At 34.5% G+C, this 15,711-nt stretch overlaps 1 protein-coding gene across 11 annotated transcripts in view; it reads left to right on the top strand.

The window, feature by feature from the left end:
• APC (APC regulator of Wnt signaling pathway) overlaps positions 1 to 15,711 on the top strand; it is a 131,678-nt gene that overhangs the window by 45,896 nt on the left and 70,071 nt on the right. For 6 of the 11 annotated variants that reach the window (XM_014796768.2, XM_014796764.2, XM_087429925.1 and 3 more), the window contains exons 2-3: positions 9,757 to 9,909; positions 14,938 to 15,022. In XM_014796768.2, the coding sequence (XP_014652254.2) occupies positions 9,775 to 9,909; positions 14,938 to 15,022 (220 nt within the window). In that variant the 5' untranslated portion in view covers positions 9,757 to 9,774. The remainder of the gene's footprint in view (positions 1 to 9,756; positions 9,910 to 14,937; positions 15,023 to 15,711) is intronic. The other 5 variants (XM_087429926.1, XM_087429924.1, XM_087429920.1 and 2 more) reach the window with 1 other exon arrangement.

The raw sequence follows: 15,711 nt of genomic DNA, 5'->3' as shown, positions 1-15,711 counted from the left end.
TAGTAATTTTGTAGGTGACAGTTTCCAGTCAATCTAAAGACAATGTCAATGGCAATAAAAAGATGACTCAAAAGTCATTTTATACACTTAACTATTGAGAAGGACCTTCAGAGTATCCCCTAGATCAAAAAGGAAATCAGAATTGAAGTTATGAATTATCAAGAAATAAAGAGATGGGCCGGCCCTGTGGCTTAGCGGTTAAGTGCGCGCGCTCCGCTGCTGGCGGCCCGGATTCAGAACCCCGGGCGCGCACTGACACACTGCTTCTCCGGCCATGCTGAGGCCACGTCCCACATACAGCAACTAGAAAGATGTGCAACTATGACATACAACTATCTACGGGGGCTTTGGGGAAGAAAAAAAGGAGGAGGATTGGCAATAGATGTTAGCTCAGAGCCGGTCTTCCTCAGCAAAGAGAGGAGGATTAGCACAGATGTTAGCTCAGAGCTGATCTCCCTCACCAAAAAAATAATAATAATAAATAAAATAAAATACTGTAAGAATTTAAAACTATATACTGGTTTCTCTTATAAAAATTCCACGTGAAAAACTGAAAACTGAACAAACTAATACAATAATAAAACATGAACAAGTAGGGTTTATTGCAGGAATGGAGGATGGGTCAAAATGAGAAAACCAAATAAATTAACAGCATCAACAAATTAAAAGAAAAAACTATAATGCATAGTACCTTTTCACAGAAGGTGCTGTGAAAGCATTTAGAAGCCACTCCTAATAAAAAATTTAAAATAAAAGGAAAATACCTAAACATATTAAAAATATTTACTGAAATCTAAGAGTAAGACTAAAATTGTGAAATACTAAACCATTCCTATTAAAATCAGGAATAAGATCACTGTTGTTCAATGTAATTTTGAAGTTTCAAGCTAACAATAAGACAAGAAAAAGAAATGAAGTCTAAATATTGGGAAAGGAGAGACAAAATTATCTTTACTTATATCTTTACTTATAGATCATATGATTGCATACCCAGAAAAACTTTTAGAACTCATAGGATAATTTGATAAGGTGGCTGCGTAAGGGATATATATTAAATAAAATCAGTATCTTTTATCTGTACTAGTAATATCTAGTATGGAATGGTGGTGTTTCATTCACGGTAAATCAAACAACAACAAAAAAAGTAAATTTGATGCAAAAGGCATAAGACCTTTTCTTGAAAAAACTGGAAAATGTGATTGAAGGACCTGAATTATTCATGCCACAGAGAGGTAAGATTTAGTGTCATAGAAATGTAATGTCTCAAATTAATATAAATGTAATGCAGTTACACTTCTAAGTATATATGAGAATTTACTATATGATGAGACACATTTCCGTTAAGTGGGAAAGAAACGGTTTATTTAATAAATAGTGCTGATGTAATTGGTTATCCATATGGAAGACAGTAAAGTTAAGCCACTATGCTCATAGCATATACAAAAATAAAAATTTTATATGAATTAAAAATCTTAATGTAAAAATAGAATTTCTGATGTAAGCTAGTGCATTAATCACTTGTATTTATCACCCCTTTCTCCTAAGACCCCACTGAAGTGATAGTAAAAAAATTTAAAAATATATGTGTTTACAATGCCAAAGAGTGAGAGGGAGCCAAACTGAGATTGCAACAAATTTCTGGAAGGTGAAGAAATTGTGGAAATTAAAAATGCTGAAAAACAGTCAAGGATCTTAAGGCTTCCTAGTTCACTTCCAACATAGCAGGTTACATCCTATTATTTAAAAGTAAAATACTAATTTTGAGAGTTTCTCAATAGCCTCTGAAATTAGGTGGGCTACCTTAGGGTGTTTGAAAACCAGAATTGGAAATTCATGCTCTGGGCCAGGGGTTAGCAAACTGTCACTGATTTTGTAAACTAAGTTTCATTGGAACACTGTCATGCCCATGTATTTATGTGTTAGCTGTGGCTGCTTTTGTGCTACAGCAACAAAGTCAGGTAGTTGTGACAGAAATCATGTGGCCCACAAAGCCTTATTATCTGACCCTTGCAGAAAATGTTTGCCAACCTCCACTTCAGGTAATTTTGGTGGCCGTCTTGGGAGCTTGCCCTCACTTAGGATGGGCTTGGATGGAGTCCAGCCAATGTATGTAGCCATTTACAGAATGTAGGGACAGGACGGGGTGGGGAAAGAGTATAGCAGATAGGAGACTGAATATCACTACCTATGGGCCTTGGTAGAGAAGAGGAGGAGAAGTAGAATGGAGGATAAGGCCTTGCATTGATGTTGAATAAAGAGAAAAGAATTAAAAACAAGTGAGGTGCATTCTGCTTGGAATTAAAAACCTTTTTTTTTTTTTTTTTTTGTATATTGATTTTTTTTTATCCTATAAACTTGTTAAAATTTTGTATTTAAGACTTTTCTGTTGTGTTTCTTTTCCAATCATTATTCTTTCCTTTTTAAAAATTTACTGTGCTAATTAGGACTTCTAGGATTGTATTTAATAAAAGTAGTAATAGTAGACATCCTTATCTTGTTCTTGATTTTAAAAAGAATGCCTCTAAAATTTCGCCATTAAGAATGTTTTTTATTGTAGGTTTTTGGCAGCTTCCCTTCTATTTCCAGTTTATTAAGACTTTTTTTTGAACAGATAATGACTTTTATCAAGTGTTTTTTCTTTGTCTATTGGGATGATCATATGGTTTTTCTTCTTTAATATTTTGATGTAGTAAATGACACATATAAAATAATCTAATGTTAAACTTTCCTCCTTGCATTCCTGGAATAAACTTAGCTTGATTCTGCTGTAGTTTCTTTACTGTACACTATTGTATTCTGTTTCCTGATACTTTGTTTAGGATTTTTGTATCAATATTCATGAATGATATCAGCCTATAGTTATTCTTTTTCACACTACCTTTGACTTTTATATCATGATTTTATTGCCCTCATAGAATGCACTGGAGAATATTTCCTTTATTTCTATCCTTGGAAAAGTTTGTATAAGGTTGGAATGATTTTTTCCTTGAAAGTTTGGTAGAAGGTGTCTGTAAAACCATTTGGATGTGCTGTTTTTTGGTGTTGGGAGGAGTGGAGGGAAAATATTTACCTTCTGTTCCAGTTTTTCAATAGTTAGAGAACTATTGAGGTTTTCTATTTCTTCTTGAATCAGTTTCCCCCCCCTTCTTAGAATTTTGTTCATTTTATGTGTTTGGGCTCTTCTCTTTCTCTAATCATATTTAGTCTTTTCAAAGAACCAAGTTTTTGCTTTGATCTTCAAACTCTGCAAAAGGGTATACAATGAAAAGGAAGGCTGCTTCTTAGCAGACCTCAGACTTTTGTTTCAGAAGCAGTGACTGTATTTTTGTATATCCTTTCAAAGACATTTTTATCCTTATACAATCCTTTTACTTTTGCTGGAATAGGATGGACCATATGAGATGTAGTGATTTGCACTCTCCTTGTTTTGTTTTTGCGTTTTTTTTTTTTTTTTACATCAAGCCCATTCTTGTTAATGCCAAGGTCGTATTCCACTGCATGGAATTCCTGTTTATTTAAAAGTAATTATCAGGGCCGGCCTGGTGGTGTAGCGGTTAAGTGTGCGTGCTCCGCTGTGGCGGCCCGGGGTTCAGATCCTGGGCGCACACTAAGGCACCGCTTGTCAAGCCATGCTATGGTGGCATCCCATATAAAGTGGAGGAAGATGGGCGTGGTTGTTAGCCCAGGGCTAGTCTTCCTCAGCAAAAAGAGGATTGGTGACAGATGTTAGCTCAGGGCTAATCTTCCTCACAGATAAATAAATAAATAAATAAATAATAAAAGTAGTTATGCTTTTATACCAGATAAAAACTTTCCCATTTGTTTGCAGTAACCTAAGAACCCAATCTGTTACTTCTGTTCTAGTAACAGACATCATCATTTCAGAGAATTCCAGTTGGTCCTCCATGTGCCTTGCAGCCATCAACAAATTAATTAAAATTAAAATGTACACTGCTCCATAACACCCTCCTTGGAAGAGGGTATAAACACTTAAACCTCCGTTCCTTTTGCAATTCATCCTAGTGTGTAGTATCAGAAATAGATGAAATTTTATCTTTTTCCTCATGACTGTCCTATTTCCCAGTGCCACTTACTTCAAGTCCATCTTTTCATGTGTATTTGAGATGCTACCTTTGTCATTACTAAATTTACATATCTTTACTTCTGGGTTTTTTTTTTAAATTATGTTCCCATGATCTATTCATATGTCAACACATAGCTTTTTAAAAACTTTTTATTTATTTATTTTCATGTCTAATATTAAACTAACCTTGCCTTCCTGGGATAAACCCAGCTTGGTTGTCTTATTCTCTGCTTTCATATTGATGAATTTGGATTGCTAATAGTTGTTTTGTTTCGTTTTGTTTTATTGAGGTCATAATAGTTTATAACATTGTGAAATTTCAGTTGTATATTATTATTTGTCAGTTACCATATAAATGCGCCCCTTCGTCCCTTGTGCACACCCCCAATCCCCTTCCCCTGGTAACCACTAAACTGTTTTCTCTGTCTGTGTGTTAGTTTATCTTTCACATATGAGTGAAATCATGCAGTGTTTGTCTTTCTCTGTCTGTGCTTATTTCGTTTAATATAATACCCTCAAGGTCTATCCATGTTGTTGCAAATGGGATGATTTTGTCTTTTTTATGGCTGAGTAGTATTCCATTGTATGTTTATATACTACATCTTCTTTATCTAATCATCAGTTGATGGGCAGTTGGGTTGCTTCCACTTCTTGGCTATAGTGGACAATGCTGCAGTGACCATAGGAGTGCATAAGTCTCTTTGAATTATTGATTTCAAGTTCTTCAGATAAATACCTAGTAGTGAGATAGCTGGGTCATATAGTATTTCTATTTTTAATTTTTTGAGAAATCTCCATACTGTTTTCCATATTGGCTGCACACCAGTTTGCATTCCCACCAGCAGTGAATGAGGGTTCCCTTTTCTCCACAACCTCTCCAACATTTATTATTTCTTTGTCTTGGTAATTATAGCAATTCTAACGGGTATAAGGTGATATCTTAGTGTAGTTTTGATTTGCATTTCCCTGATGATTAGTGATGTTGAACATCTTTTCATGTGCCTAGTGGCCATGTATGTATCTTCTTTGGAAAAATGTCTGTTCATATCCTCTGCCCATTTTTTGATCCAGTTGCTTGGTTTTTCGTTGTTGAGTTGTGTGAGTTCTTTATATATTATGGAGATTAACCCCTTGTCGGATATATGATTTGCAAATATTTTCCCCCAGTTGCTGGATTGTCTTTTCGTTTTGATCCTGGTTTCCTTTGCCTTGCAGAAGCTCTTTAGTCTGATGAAGTCCCACTTGTTTATTTTTTCTTTTGTTTCCCTTGTCGGAGTAGACATGGTGTTTGAAGTGATCCTTCTAAGATGGATATGAAAGAGTGTACTGCCTATATCTTCTTCTAGGAGTTTTATGGTTTCAGGTCTTAGCTTCAAGTCTTTGATTTGACTTGAGTTAATTTTTGTGCATGGTGAAAGATAATGGTCTACTTTCATTCTTTTGCATGTGGCTATCCCGTTTTCCCAATACCATTTATTGAAGAGACTTTCCTTTCTCCACTGTATGTTCTTGGCTCCTTTGTTGAAGATTAGCTGTCCGTAGACATGTGGTAAAACCTTTTTATTTTTAAAAAACTTCAGACTTAACAGAAGAGTTGGAAAAGTTGTATGGAGAGTTCCCCTTTACCCTTGACACAGCTTCCCATAATGTTAACATCTTGCATATCCCTAGTACAGTGATCAGAACTAAGAAATTAACTAATTGGTACAACACAGTTAACTACATATCATTTTACTTATAAAGGCTTTCTACAGTATTTTAATATGTGGTAGATCTCTTCCTCCTGCTTGTTTCATATTTTCCTATTTTTGCTTGTTTGTTTTATTAAAATGTCTAACTGCAGAAAACAAAAACAAATTTTACATAGTATTTTTATTGGGAATATGTAAATTTCATAAATTAGGAAGAAATGACATCTTCATAATACTGAATCTTCATGTACATGAACAAGGTATGTCTTTCCATTTGTTGAAGTCTACCTTTGTGTTTTATAGTTTTCCTCGTATATGTTTTGGATACTTTTTCAGTTTGTGCCTAAGTATTGTATTATTTTTTTTAATTATAAATGGGATTTTTCCTTCCATTTCATCTTCTATCTGGTTTCTCTTTGCATATATAAAGGAAAGATTTCTGTATATTTTGTACTACACTACATTACAAAATTACCTCATTATAGTAAAATTTAGTTGATTCTTTTGGCTATTCCAGGTATATAATTATATTATGTGCCAAGAGTATTCCTGTCTAATTTCATTCTTTAATTTAATTGTGTTGACTGGTATTATGAATAATAGAGTGGTAAAAATGGGCTTTCCCTGACTTCGGGAATATATCTAGTGTTTACACATTAAGTTCGGTGCTGGCTTTGGGCTGATGTATATATAATGTTAAAGTGTCCTTTAGGGCCAGCCCCATGGCTTAGCGGTTAAGTGCGCGCGCTCTGCTACTGGCGGCCCGGCTTTGGATCCCGGGTGCGCACCGACACACTGCTTCTTCAGCCATACTGAGGCCGTGTCCCACATACAGCAACTAGAAGGATGTGCAACTATGATGTACAACTATCTACTGGGGCTTTGGGGGGGGGGGAAAGGAGGAGGATTGGCAATAGATGTTAGCTCAGAACCGGTCTTCCTCAACAAAAAAAAAAAAAAAAGAAGTGTCCTTTATATTCAGTATTTTCAACAAGAATGACTTGAATTTGTAAAACATCTTTTCATCATCTTTGGCATGATCATATTTTTTTTTCTGTGTAGATCTATTAAGATATTGAATGATATTGATTGTCTAATAGTGATTTTTATTGTAAGTTATAGATTTTTTCATCTCTTTTTGGGGTCAGTTTTGATAAATTGCATTTTATAGTAAATTATTTCCTTTAAGTTTTCAAATTTATTTGCATAGAATTGAGCAAAGTAGTCTTTTATGATTCTTTTGGTTTCTTCTCTTTTTATTGGTATTTTTCCTCTTATTTCATTACCATCTAAAAGTGCTGGCAAAAACATTTTTTTTTAATTCATTAAAACGGTAAAAGAAGCTCCACTAATTTAAAAAAAAAAAGTGATCCCAAACTTCTTAAATAAGTAATAGTGAATCCTCCACATTTAATTCTAGTTGAGTATCCCTTGCTTGCCTGAAATTTTTCTGCCTCCTTTCATTAATTTCTTAGGATACTTGTAAATTTGTTTTCCGGTGAGCATTTGGGTAAGAGTTTAGATTACAGTCCTTTTGCTTTCTTCTCCTCTACCCTGCGCTTATGGGGTGGGGATCTCTTTAGTGGTCATCTTTACTACAGAAACACAAATGGGGATGTTTGCAAACTCTCCGTAAACCTCTCAGAGGTTTTCCTCATTTCATGAGATAAGTTTTGATTGTCTTTTTTTAATGCTGTTGAGTGACTTGCAGTTAAGAGAGATTTGGTATGAAATTCTTTTGATTGTATGAAAGGCATTCCAAAGTAAAGATTTCTCAAATTTTGCATAAAGCAATTTTAAGTTGGGGAGGGATAGCTGCAACATCCTAAAAGGATATAAGATAGAGTATTACTCCATGAAGCATTTTATTTTTCCCATAAAATTATATGAAATACTCTGCTTTCTAGAGCAGAAATGACTTTAATTATTGTGATTCTGAAGGGGAAAAAAAGATGATAGAATGTTTTAATTCTCCATCTGAAGGGTTGAATTTTTTTCCCTCCCATAGAAAGCACCTTTAGTCTCTGCTCCTCTTGCCTATCTGGCTCTTTTGTGATTGTGCAATGTTATACCCTTTATGTCTTAGCATACCTATTTTCTATGTGTGTTTATCTCTTCCTGTTATTACCCTTCCTCTTTTTTTGTTTTATTATTTTAGTGTAAAATTACCTCTTAAAATTTTATTTGAAATAAAGAATTTTAGGGCTTACATTATTAAATTCTGACAGATCTCCACCTCTGTCACATGGTTTTTTTATGTGCCATGTATTTCCAGACCTACTTATTGTTATTAGTATGGTGTAAAACAGAAAAACGATCACACCTATGAATTTCTCCTTCATTTTTTAGATGTCTCCTCTGTCCTTTTCAGAAGGGTGAATTACTTCACCTCTTGTCCCTTGGTGGAGGGACAGGGGCTTATAACAGTAGATCAACATTAAGTTCTTAATAAGGAAGTTATGTTACATGTGTGTTTTCATAATGTAACATTTTCATAGCACTTTTATTTTTCAGCCTGCCTTTTGTTGCTTAATTCTAACAGTATCCCTGTAAATTATATAAGAGTAGGTGGTAAATGTCCATTTTACAAGTGGTAAAATGAATTAAAATGAAGGGGCAAAGGTTAAACCATGACCAAGCCTGAAATTAAGATCCAGGTCTCCAAATACAAGTCTAGTGCTCATTCTTTCCAACCATAACGACTTCTGTAAGTGATCCCCACCTCCCAGGACCCCCTTTCCTCCTCAGATGACAATTGGTTGCACCAGGTTTGTCATTGACTCTAGAGCCATTGGAGAACTGACTAGACCTGAGTCCCTTGGTTTCCCTTGTTAGGGGCCTTGCAGTTGCTGAACTCCAACATTGTCATGACTAGCCATTGTTATAACCTGTCTGCCTTATATTGGATAGTGGATTTTATTGCAGAATCATTTATTTATGTCAAGATCTTTAAATATTGCTTAAGTACAAACTTTGTAATACTTTTTAGCTCTTAAAGAATTAAGATAGGCAGAATTTTATTTATTCCAAAGTGAGTTTGGGTTTAAACTAAAAAGAGAATCTGGGTCTTAGTCTTAATCTAACTCCTAGCATTCTATAATTCTTCATGCCAAGGACCTCTTATTACCTGGCTATCTTCTATATCTTTCTTTTTTCCCCTCTTCTTTCACTGTCGTATAATTAACTGCCAGACTTTGCTTCACTTCTGACAATCTCTACTCCTAAAATGATCGGTTTTCTTTAAGTGTCTTTTGGCCTCAGTCTGAGCACAGTGGGTCCCAAGACCTCATACGCTAAAGCATGGCCTATGATATTCATCTTTTTGAATAAGTGTAGTAGAACTTTATATTAGTAATTCTTATTTGTCATGTTCCTAGCAAAAAGATTTGAAGTCTCAATCTAATGCTTGCTTTTGTGTCTGTTTTGTTAAATGGCTGCCTTTTAATGAGGCCTTCTTGGAACTTCAAAACTACTTCCCCATGGATGGTGTGTAAGACTAGCCTTTTATCAAATGAAAAGTGTGGAATACAATACCTAATATTATTGATCCATTCTGGCTCTAAAATTCTGTGATTATTGGACAAAATCCAGAAATTAATATTACTAATATAAATAAATTTCTTATCAATAATTACATTTCATAAGTTTTGCCTATAAGACCAAGTAAAATATCTTTAAAACCTTGAAAAAATTCTAACCTGATTGAAATCTCATCTATAGTGAAAAGGCAAGTGTTTTCAAACACTACTGAAGTTCTCTTCTATTTTAGTCCTATTTGTCTTCAACTGAGACCCCAGTGTTTCATCCTCTTAGAAAGATGCTGCTACTTGAACAATATTGTTTTGAGGCTGAAACTAGCGTATTAACACAATTCTTCTTAATAAATGTCTCAAGAGTTTTGTTTCTTTATCCCTTTCTTTGTAAATAGGCAGCCACTATATTTTTTAGTAGTGAATTTCAAAATCCTTTTTAACCTTATAGGTCCAAGGGTAGCCAAGGATGGCTGCAGCTTCATATGATCAGTTGTTAAAGCAAGTTGAGGCACTGAAGATGGAGAACTCAAATCTTCGACAAGAGCTAGAAGATAATTCCAATCATCTTACAAAACTGGAAACTGAGGCATCTAATATGAAGGTATCAACACTGTGATTTTTAATTACAGTTTATCCATTTTTATTCAGTATTCCCTCTTGTAAACTGGGGTTAGATACTTCACTTACGTAAAAGTGTATTTTAAGTTGAACATTAATATGTAAACATGTTCTTGCAAAAGTTAACATTTATACTTTTAAATAAAATGTAGTGAATTCATCCAGTGAATCATATAAAGAAAATAAGTGTAAAACCCCAATGACTAGTTAGTTCTTAGTTATTTTTAAGCTTAAAAATAAGAGACCAACTTCAGCATAACTACACTGAGGCTGGGTATTCTGTGTAATTCATAGAAACTAGCCTCTGATCTTTAGAATATATCTCAATTATTAAATATAGCCTTCCTTCCCAACTCTCTCAGATCTTGTCACCACTTAAGTGCTGCATTGATAGATGATCAAGAAAATCAGGATGCTCTATGGGAATAGTCCTGAAGTGTAAGTCAGTACCTGAGCCTATTCCTGGTTTTGCCACAAGCTGAGCTACATCACCTTTGGGTGCCCTTCTGGACTTAAGTTTAAGTTGCCTTATTTGGAAAATGCAGGCATTGCACTAGCCTGGATGATTTTCATGGCACCTTCAAGCCCTAAAGTTAGTTTGTCAAATAGCACTGAAAAGCTGTGATAACCTCCAAGAAAAGTTATAAAATATTCAGTCTGCAGTGGGGAAAATATGTTCTAATTTCAAAATAATTCAGGTTAAAACTGGTTTAATTTCCAGTTACTTAGGCAGATTCTCTTCTCACTGATTTTAATAACTTTTATAGGATTGGAGATCATCAACAAAACTGTTAACCTCCTTCCCTTTTAAAAAATTCTTCTTGCTTTATGTTCTTTCTGCCCCAGGCTATTTTAACATCTGGGTTCCTGACCCTGTTCTTCCTGTCTGTTCACTACTCCTATTTCTTACTCATTTCCTGTTCTCGCAAGTTCTTTTACTATGCATTTTGAGGTCTCCCTTATTCTTCAAGCTTCTGTATGTCACTGAACTGTTTTTTGCTCCTCTTTTACTCTTTATATTCATATCATAACAATTCAACTTTTTACTCATATGTACTATTCTGTCTGTCTGTAAATCTTTTCTACTCTAATTGCCTATTTCTGTTGTAAAAACTGTCCCCAGCATGACAGATCTCCAAGATATTTACCTCAAATCCTTTTGGAAGTAAGATAGACTATAAACAAATTTTTTCTTACCACAAACTATGGGTAACCTTAAAAATAGCTGAATCAGTTACCTAATAGGTTAAAAAAGAATGGTTTGGTATTTTAACACTGATCAACACAATATATCTAAAATTGTTGTACATGGCATGTGTTTTTAAAAGTTTTAAAGATACAAAATTAAAAATTCCCAGGAGAACTACTCTTTCATCTACTTTGAAGGTATGTTTTGCAGAGAACTCCTCCTGGCAGGCCTATCTGGATGTCTGTTTTGTAGTGCAGAGCTCTGAGATGGCTTTTTAAGTTTTTGTTAAGCTACTTGAGCAAATTCAAATTTCATTTTGGGGCGGCGTTGTAACCTACACTTAGATCCATCTCCATGCTGAATGTATCTCAGAGAAACAATAAAGTCAGAGTCTTAAATTTTCTGCAACGGAATATCAGGTTGACCACCTACCCATGTCATAGAATATACATCATGAATATTGGCACTTAAAATATATCTGAACTCAGCCATGAATTTATTATTAGTCAGCATGTGCTTCTATAGACATCCTTGCAAATCCATCCACCTGTTTCTTTACGATTGGGCATATGGTATCATAGCAATTACAACCTTATAATGAAATTATTCATGTATCTCTTCCTTAAGAGGCTTTAAGCTATTAAAGAGCATATGACCTATTTATTTTGTCTTAGAAGATTGATTTGTGAAAAGACTTGAAAACATTGGTGCTTCCTGTGTTGGATTAAAATTAATCCAAAACAATGGTTATTTTTCCAAAAAATCATTTATTAGACTTTGGAATACATTATATAATATTGAATCATGTTGCCTGATCATTAACCTATTTACCCCAAAGAAAGGCAAGGTGTGTCTCCTCCAACTAGATAATTTTAGGATACTTGAAATTTATGCAATAGTACCATCTAGTGGCAAAAGAGAATACTGCTTTCCTTTTGATTACATGGCATTGGTAAAACAAACTATAAAAATATTTTTGTGTCTGTGACAGGGAAATGTGTGTTGTACAACAGTTAGGGAAATGTGAACACTTACTGTATATTTGAGAATATTAAAGAAATGTTTTTTAAATATAATTATGGCGTTGTGGTTGTGTTAAGAAAGAATCCATGTTTAAATATACATATTGAAATATTTACAGAAGAAATGAAGCGATGTCTGAGATTTGTTTTCAAAACAAATCTGGGTGGAGGGGGTAAATGGAGGAAGTTGGTATGGGTATAGATGAAACAAGACCATGTGTTGATAATTATCAAAACGGGTTGTGAGGGTACATGAGAGTTTCTCTTTTTTTTTATTTATAATTTTATTTATTTATTTTTCCCCCAAAGCCCCAGCAGATAGTTGTATATCATAGCTGCACATCCTTCTAGTTGCTGTATGTTTGACACCGCCTCAGCATTGCCGGAGAAGTGGTGCGTCGGTGTGCGCCCGGGATCCGAACCGGGGTCGCCAGTAGTGGAGCGCGCGCACTTAACCGCTAAGCCATGGGGCCGGCCCCATGAGAGTTTCTTATAAAGTTCTCTATACTTATGTACGTTTGACATTTTCTGTAACAAGAACATAATAAAATAAAATAGAGATCTCATGAGATGTGGATGACCTAGAATCAGATTAATGCAAAAATTATACTAAGCTTAAAAAAAATTATGTACTATATTTTTTACTCCAGGGCGAAGACACAACTTTGATTGACTTTAAAATGCTGAGCATAGCAACAAGATAAATATGGTCATGTAGATATGTGAAGCATTTAAACTGAGAGATGGCATGGTATAGAAAAAATTATCTAGGCAAATTATTAATGAACCATTTGTATCTTTGCTGTATTTTGACAAAATGAAATATTTATAAATTGCTCTATAAACTGTAAAACCATATACATGTAAAGTATCTTTTATTTTCAGAGTGTAAGGAAAAATGAGAAGTAAAAATTCAGATTGACATATTTTATAATTTATTTCAAAGATTTAATTATCAAGTGTACTTGTATCTGATAATAAAAAGAATCTGTAACTATGATATATTGAGAAAAACAGAAGTGGGGAAGGTAGCAACCCCCTTGAAATCTCACAGTTGCTCACTGATAAATATTTTCTATTCACTGATATTACCACAGTACATTTCTCTTTGAAAAATTATTCTCTCATGTTTCTAAAATCTTAAAATATTTTTAAAGTAATCTGGGATTATGTAATGTAATTAACTACTTTTTTAAAAACTAAGCTTCCAGAATTTATACATACAAATGAATATTATCTCCTCACAATTACATATTAATTTTAAAAGCTGCCATTTCTCGAAGCATTTTTTGAAATATTTTATTTGGAATTGCTTCGCAGTTGTGTTGCATTTTCTTTTAAAAACTCTGAAAATGAGGACGACTTCTTTTAGGTTGTATGTAGTCTCAGGCAATCAGTCCTACTCAGCAACTAGAAAACACTAGATAAAACACAAAAATCATACTTTTAAAGACATTAGAGAACTGTGGAAGCATCAAGGACTGTGATTAACTAAAATTCCAAAGAGGAAAGAGCTCTTTCTAGATGAGCTGAGATCTTTGGTGATTTTCTTCCCTAGGGGTATTTGTGGATTCTGGGTTCAGGCTGATATTCATCATTGACACAGGCAGAAGGACTCCACTGGAGGAAAGAAAGTACTGAATGTCTTGACAAACGTGGGCAGATGTGAAGTATTGACATTTAGATAAGCTCCAAATGCATGGCTGGTTTTCCCCATGGAACGCTGGCTGAGTCGCGTGGTGAAGGATGCTGAGGATGGACTAGGAAAGCAGAATGTTAGGAGGCAGAGTCCTGCTAGAGGAAAGACACATTACTTTCACACAACAGTTCTCCTCCTCAAGACATTTGCCAGATTTTGAAATTTGTGGTGCAAGAGGTTACCTACTTAAGCTCACAACCTCCAAAGGACAGAAATTTTAGGGCTAAGGAGTCAGGTGCCACCTGAGAATAAGGCTGAGCTGGAAGACAAAGTAAAATATTCCATAATCTTGCAATGCTTGAGAGACACAGAACTACTATAGAGGGAGGGGGCTGTATCAAACATGGCTGGTTTTCCTTTCAAGATAAATGTCCAGTTTTGGAGCTGTGTAGGGTAGGAGGCTAAGGGCTGAGGTGACAGAAACCTGTAATATTTTCAGTCTACATTGAGAGAGACACACTTAAGGATCTTGTCAAACCAAATCAAGAGAAGGATTTAGATGGGAAAGGAATAATGGCATCAGAAGTCAGGAGGCAGTGAGCATACAGTCATTTGAATATCTGCTGCATGTAAATCAATATTCTAGTAGAATAGACTTAAACGTGGTGTAGAAAGGGTTGAATGTTTGTTAGGGTGTTAAAACAACGTATTGTAATGTATTCATTTGATGTTTTTCATGGTCATGTTGGTACAAGCTTAAGAGACATGGATTCTAAACACATAACTAGCTTTTGTGGCTAGGGCAAGTCTTTTGAGTCTCAGTTGATCTATCTGAAAAATGAGAATAATTCACTTTATTGTCTTGTTTTAAAAGTTAGAGATAATGTATCTTAAGTGTTCCATATAGTTTCTTACACTGAGATTCCCCATAATGATCATTATCACAAAATATCACTATTACTATTGTTAGGGTATAATTTATTATTTATAATTAATAATAGGTAATATATGTAGAGTGCTTTACAGCTTATGATGTGTTTTCAGATTGATCTGAAATGACTTTTTTCTCTAGCATACCTAAGTGCCAAGAAACTTAGAATCATGTCTTTAAGAAGTTTTTTAGAATTTTGTGACATTCATATATTGTGTTCTTTTTTACAGGAAGTACTTAAACAACTACAAGGAAGTATTGAAGATGAAGCTATGGCTTCTTCTGGACAGATTGACTTATTAGAGCGCCTCAAAGGTAGATTTTTAACAATTATTTTAAAATAATTTTTTAGTCTCCAATTATCAACTTTATGTGTGTATATCCAAGTATAGCTTCTCTTGATTTGGGTGTTGGTATAGCAGCCTTACCCATTAGGATGTAATTATTAAGAAGTTTATTTGCTTGTTATTTCTTCAGTTAAACATTTAACTGGTTTGAATAAACTATTTTGGATCCCTTCCTTGATAATTTTTAGCTCTCTTTAGCTCATTGCTGTTCTGTCGGTCACCAGATAGACTTTTAGTAAGCTGTGTGCCACAGACAGCCCATTGCCTCATTTGAAGTAGTGTCCTCTGTTTCATCCAGGATAGAAATGCTTTATCTTCTCACATATATAAGCTGATTTTAAGCCCTTTATAGCAGACTTTTGAAAGAATATCTTTCTCATTTTGTTGCTTAAAAATTCCAGTGTCAAAACAAGGAAAGTGCTTAATTTTATAATAGAAGCTAGGCAGAGAATTACCTTTGGTCCCTAAATATGTTATTATCTAGTGGGACTCTAAGGAAGGACATTTTGTCTAATTTTCCTTTAACATACTCCTTTTCCCCCTGACTCAAGCTGCCTTTGGAGGGAAAGTCTAGCCGTTTTGTTCTAAATAATTGTTTATTCAGTCATGTATATTTGGGCTTCCTCTGTTAGAAATTTAGAGTTATGGGCTTCTGAA

The sequence above is a fragment of the Ceratotherium simum genome, chromosome 4, assembly GCF_057802395.1.
Source record: "Ceratotherium simum simum isolate JZ-2026a chromosome 4, ASM5780239v1, whole genome shotgun sequence".
In the NCBI taxonomy this organism is placed as follows: domain Eukaryota; kingdom Metazoa; phylum Chordata; class Mammalia; order Perissodactyla; family Rhinocerotidae; genus Ceratotherium; species Ceratotherium simum.
The sequence above is the reverse complement of the archived record's forward strand: the minus strand, read 5'-3'. Positions and strand labels throughout refer to the sequence as shown.